At 43.9% G+C, this 5,811-nt stretch overlaps 1 protein-coding gene across 1 annotated transcript; it reads left to right on the plus strand.

Moving 5' to 3' along the window:
- Positions 1-540: 540 nt before the first annotated feature.
- On the plus strand, positions 541-5,366 carry LOC138905653 (uncharacterized). The gene is made up of 4 exons (XM_070194179.1): positions 541-727; positions 1,532-1,782; positions 4,581-4,772; positions 4,962-5,366. Exons 1-4 carry the CDS (start codon positions 541-543, stop codon positions 5,364-5,366), a joined length of 1,035 nt encoding a protein of 344 aa, XP_070050280.1.
- Positions 5,367-5,811: the final 445 nt, after the last annotated feature.

Raw genomic sequence — 5,811 nt, forward strand, 5'->3', positions numbered from 1 at the left:
CGGCTTCAGTGTTCTCGAAGGCAGGTATTTGGTCCCGGTTGCTAACCCGATGGGTCTTGGGGCCGATCTTCAGTCCTTTATTACCATGTCTCGATCCCGGCCTACCATGTTGGAGGCTAGGATATACTACGAGCTCGATTTTTCCCGTATACAGATAGTCCCCTCATTTTTCGGAGAGTAGATGACGAGAAACGATATGAGCTTCCGATTCTTACTTCGATACATTGTGATAGAAGCGACAAAATAACTTAAACGTCTCGTCAATTCAGTCTTAATGACATTAAATGCTTGTCAGTTGTCGGTCGGCAACCCCTGGATGTGAACCGTCGGTAAAAAACTATAAATACAACTTCCTTTGTTCATTCAAACTTTACATCGAAGCCTTCTACTCTCGTACCTAAGAAATTTTAATACTTCCAGGCACTTATATTCTGTTTTTTGAGATCTTTTATAAGAACCCTCATTCGTCTTCATCTCAAACCATCTATTGTACTCCTTTAAATTCCTCTTTTCTCTCATTTTTCTTCCATTTTCAAAGAAATGGCGAAGACTTCAAAAATCGTTCCCCAAAAAGAAACTCCTTCTACCTCGCAGCCGGTTACCGAGGACACCGTCTCGCATACTGTTGTCGAGGAACTAGTACCAGAACCTCCTCTGAAAATGTTCATCCCCGGAGGGTGCCCGGTCAATGTTGATTTTAAGGTTGAAAAGCCCTCCTTCGTACAAGGCCGGTGCGAGGAGGTCTCGAGGTACATCTGCTCGATCACTGAGGATGTTCTCTTCGCGGCCAAAAAAAGATTTCAATTATGTTGACAAGAATGTAGTGATTCCCGAACCCGATGAAGATATCACCACCCACGTCGAGGGATATTTAAGTGTTTATACTTATCCTTTCACACTAAGCCCTTTGGATCTGGTCGTCATCGACTTCTGCAAAAGATATGAGGTATTCCTCGATCAAATTCACCCTTCATTCTGGAGGATCGTGGTCCTTCTCTGTTTCTCTGTGAACAAGATTGAAGGATAACCATTCACCATCAACCACCTTATGCATTTATACATTCCCCGAATCTACCAAGGGGGGGAGGGACTGATCAAGCTCGCACGTTGGGCCAGTAAAGCCCCGTTCTCGAGCATTGATGAAGATTTTGATCGAGGCTGGCTAGGCCGTTTTGTCCGAGTGAGGACTTCAGACTTGATACCAGCCGAGCACATGCCGTTCCCCGAGAAGTGGAATATGTCACATAAGTATAATTATGCTTCTAAAATTTGATTTATTGCTTTTTTCCATTCTTCTTATCGGTGTTCTGTGATGGTGCAGCAGTCGTTCGGGTCCCGAATGCAGTCCCTCGACTCAAGGAGTGGGTCAAGGGCATCATGTTACAAAGGCCGTATTCTGAACGCTCAAAACGCAAACTTTCAAAAGGCTTGTAGGAGGCCCGTTCTCATGGTGAGATTCCTTTCTTGTGTAAGTAATATTTGAGTTCTTCTCGTGTCATTAAGTTTTCACTTGTTTCATTTCCTTTTGCAGGTTTATTTAAGGACGTTACACCAAGGCTTCCATCCGGTGGCAAGAACTTCCCCGCCGAGTCCCCTGTTCCGAGACAGGGTGGAGAGAAGAAAAGGAAGAGGGCTCCAAGTTCTTCGAGCTCGGAGAAAATGAAGCCAAGGAGAAGGCTGATGCGTAAATCCAAAGAAAGCGTCAGTGCTCGAGCACCATCTTTGGGTTCACTCTATCGGCTGAGGGACGAATCCGAAGAAGAAGAAGAAGCCTTCGATCTGGTAGCTGGCGTGCCATAACAACTCGAAGGGCAATGGGCCTTCGAACCAGAGAGAGGCGAGGCCGACCTTCCTCAAGTTAGGGAGGCCGGGACCGAGGCTTCCCGGGATGCAGGCAATGCCCCAAAGGAAGCACTCGGTGTGATAGAAATCACCAAGTCACCGTCGTTTACCGAGTCCATGTATAACGAGGCCCAAACGGTGAAAGAACGCCCCAACGAGAAGTCCCATGGAGCGGACGACCCCTTCCACGACTTTTTTGATAGCGTGGATTCCACGGCCACGGAGGACGTCACCGGATTGAGTGACTTAGAGATGTTACAACCCGTGTTTTTGTACATAAAAGTACATCGTAAGTCGGTTGATGTAAGCTCAGAAGGAATAAAATCCCTCTACAAGGATAAGGAAGGTTTATCGAAGTCTTAAGTAAGTTAAGTTGAATGAGACTTGGAAAAAATAAATGAGATAATGGATACATAAAATATGACTGCTTGCTTATTGGGATACTTGTTTGAGCTACTTGCTTACTCGTCCTACTAGCTTGAGCTACTTAACACATGTCTTGACTATTAAATGAGGGTAAGATACGTGTCTAAGTGAATAAGGGCATTATGTGACTCCTATTAATTAACCAAGCAGGTGACAAGTAGGTGTGTCACCTACTTTCTAAAAAGGGAAGGCCCAAATTAGTCCACCTAAATAAACATGTGTATGTTAGCCAAGAGGGCCCTTTTAGGGGCTGAATCAAGTCACATATCCTCATAATATCCAAGTAGTAGAAATATAAAGAGAGCCACGAAATTCTCTCCCAAATTGACCTACTCCAAACTCTCAAGAAGTTGTTGATAATCTTCTTCTTCTTTCAATTCAAGTTAAAGGGTAATCTCCAATCTTGAAGGATCTGATGTGAAGCAAGTTAATGGCTATCAAGGGCAATATACTACCATTGTTTCATCCCTACAAGATTTGATATAGGTAAGAAAATCCTCCCTCCTTCATATATTTGAGTTTATCTCAGTTCTAGCTAGGATGTTTGGTAAAGGACTTGTGAAGTAGGGGCTGGAAATTGAGTTGAAGTTGTTGTGGTGTTATGGATTGTTTGGAGTAGTTTCATATTATTATATGGTTGTTACATAAGAGTCTTGTCTTGGTCATGTTGCGTTTAATCTTATTGGTGCCTTAACTAAGTTATGGGAGTAAGAATTGATGAAGTAATAATCTGAAAATCAGTTTTCAGTTGTTATAATTTGTGGACTGTTAGGAGTTCATTTTTATGTGGTGTTGTGGCTTACAAATCAGTACGTATAACCTGAGTATATTGTGGTTGTTATTATTGAAGTGTATTCAAGTTCTAGCTAAGTTATATGGATGGAAAAGCGCAAAGTAGCACTTGGTTGTTATATGAGATTGTGTGGACTATTTTGGTGATGTATTGCAATGGATATAAGGTTGAATATTTATGTAATATGTTTGTTGATATTTTGGACATGTTGGTCTTGATTTTTGAGGAAAGTGAAATGAATAAGGGGAGGTCTTAGAAAAATACGTGAGTTGATAAAGTTTATCCGAGAGATCTTATTGACTTACTTCATTATGCATTGCATTCATTTATACATATACATTGACCCATGAACAGATGGTGTTATATACGCGTATATTATATGTATATGGGATATGGGTAAAGGTTACGGTGTTATATACACACCGCCACCTGATCAGCTGGTATACATTGATGATTTCGCCCACAGAGGCCGAGATGATATGATGGGATGCCCTCAGAGGCTTGATGATGTTATGTACTAATATACCTATGCATGGTATGATATTTACATGCATATGCATGATATTATAAATATTTCACGATTCACAGAGATATTTAGACTTACATATTGAGTTCTTTACACCATGTTTCTTTCATGCCTTACATACTCGGTACTTTATTTGTAGTGACATCCCTTTTGCCTGGGGACGTTGCGTTTCATGCCCGCAGGTCTCGATAGACAGGTTAATAGTCCTCCTAGTAGGCTATCAACTCAGCGGAAAGTGTTGGTGCACTCCACTTGCACCGGAGTTGCCTATTTGGTCAATATGATTTGGACATGTATTGATTGGTATGGTGGGGCCCTATCCCTTTATGACGTTTATGTACTCTAAGAGGCTTGTAACCAGATGTCATGTATATGGATACTTGTATGGCTTTATCGGCCTATGTTTTGAGTGTACAAATGATCATGTCGGCCTTATAGGCCCGTATGTCACGTGTATAAGTTTCTATATTATGTTGGATCGTCCTATGATTAGTATTTCCTTATGTTTTATTTCAGTTATCACATGATGGCCCTTCTAGCCCATTTACCTATGATAGTATGATAAGAAAGATATGTTACGTTGGTACTCGGTTGAGTAAGGCACCGGGTGCCCATCGCGGCCCTCCGATTTGGGTCGTGACAAGAGATACCGAGGACGAGCCTATCTTCGGGAGCAAGAGGGCCTTTCTCGAGCCGGAAACTGATTAATCGATTCCCTGCTCTGAGTATGGACCCCGCTCGAAAGTGATCCATCATCATCTCCCTTCCGGAGGATGCCCGGGTCCTCTCCGCCCCCGTAGGGGTGGCCAGTTATCCCCGGTGTCTGGTGACCGAGGAAGACCAGGCCAAGATAAACGAGGTGGATGCACCCTGCATGTTCAATGAAGCATAACATGCGCTAAACCGGGTAACTTCAGATATCCCTTGATGGCTTTCAATTTGTACTTAGACTATTTCATAGATAGCTCTAACATTGTTTCTTTATGCCTGTAGGCCTCGGTGCTTCATCACGAAACCTTTCTTCGATATCGGGACAAGCTGAACCAATATGAAGCCGAGGTCCGAGGGCTCACTGAGAAGAGAGATACCTATAAACTTCTCAGCGAGCAGCGTGAAGGGGAAGCTAAGAGTCTCCGAACTAAGCTGGAGGTGGCTCGGAAAGAGCATGCCGACCTGGTAGAGCAGGTAAAAATATTTGAGGTTAGTGATGATGAGCCAGACTTGGTGACTAACGGTCGAAATCCGTAGGTCCAACGGAAGATTACTCGGATCGACTAGCTTCAAATTGAGATGGATGCAATCAAGGACGAGACCGAAGAATAGAGAGGCAGAATGGATCGCCTGGCTTTGGAAAAGGAGACTGCTCGGGCATAGCTGGCTTCGACAGAGTCCCAGCTTCGAGCGGCAAAGGATAAAGCCGAGGTGCAGGCCAAAAAGTTTGAGGATCTCCATTCTCAGCTAAGTGCAGCCGTCTCTAATCGAGAAAATCTTGCCAAGGAGCTGAAAATGGCCAAGTCGGTGGTCGTTGTTGTTAAAGACGATGTCGACGAGATGGTGGCCCAATATAAGGCCGATGCCGAGGCTACCCAGGTCCGAATGAAGGACATCATCGAGTATGCAAAGCGACAATCTCAAAGGGAGGCTCTCGAGGAGATTCATGCTCAGGGTTTCGACTTGTCGGCCGAAATCGAGAGTGCTAAGGGGTTCGAAGCCAAGGCCAAGAAGTTGGCTTATCTCGAGGATGGCTCTGAGGGTTCGAGCGAATCCGAGGGTGGATGAGACTTATTTTCTAATTTTTTGAGATCTTTTATAAGAACCCTCATTCGTCTTCATCTCAAACAATCTATTGTACTCCTTTAAATTCCTCTTTTCTCTCATTTTTCTTCCATTTTCAAAGAAATGGCGAAGACTTCAAAAATCATTCCCCAAAAAGAAACTCCTTCTACCTCGCAGCCGGTTACCGAGGACACCATCTCGCATACTGTTGTTGAGGAACCAGTACCAGAACCTCCTATGAAAATGTTCATCCCTGGGGGCTGCCCGGTCAATGTTGATTTTAAGGTTGAAAAGCCCTCCTTCGTACAAGGCTGGTGCGAGGAGGTCTCGAGGTACATCTGCTCGATCACTGAGGATGTTCTCTTCGCGGTCAAAAAAGATTGCAATTATGTTGACAAACATGTAGTGATTCTCGAACCCGATGAAGATATCACCACCCACGTCGAGG

This window comes from Nicotiana tomentosiformis, chromosome 1 (assembly GCF_000390325.3).
Source record: "Nicotiana tomentosiformis chromosome 1, ASM39032v3, whole genome shotgun sequence".
Lineage (NCBI taxonomy): Eukaryota > Viridiplantae > Streptophyta > Magnoliopsida > Solanales > Solanaceae > Nicotiana > Nicotiana tomentosiformis.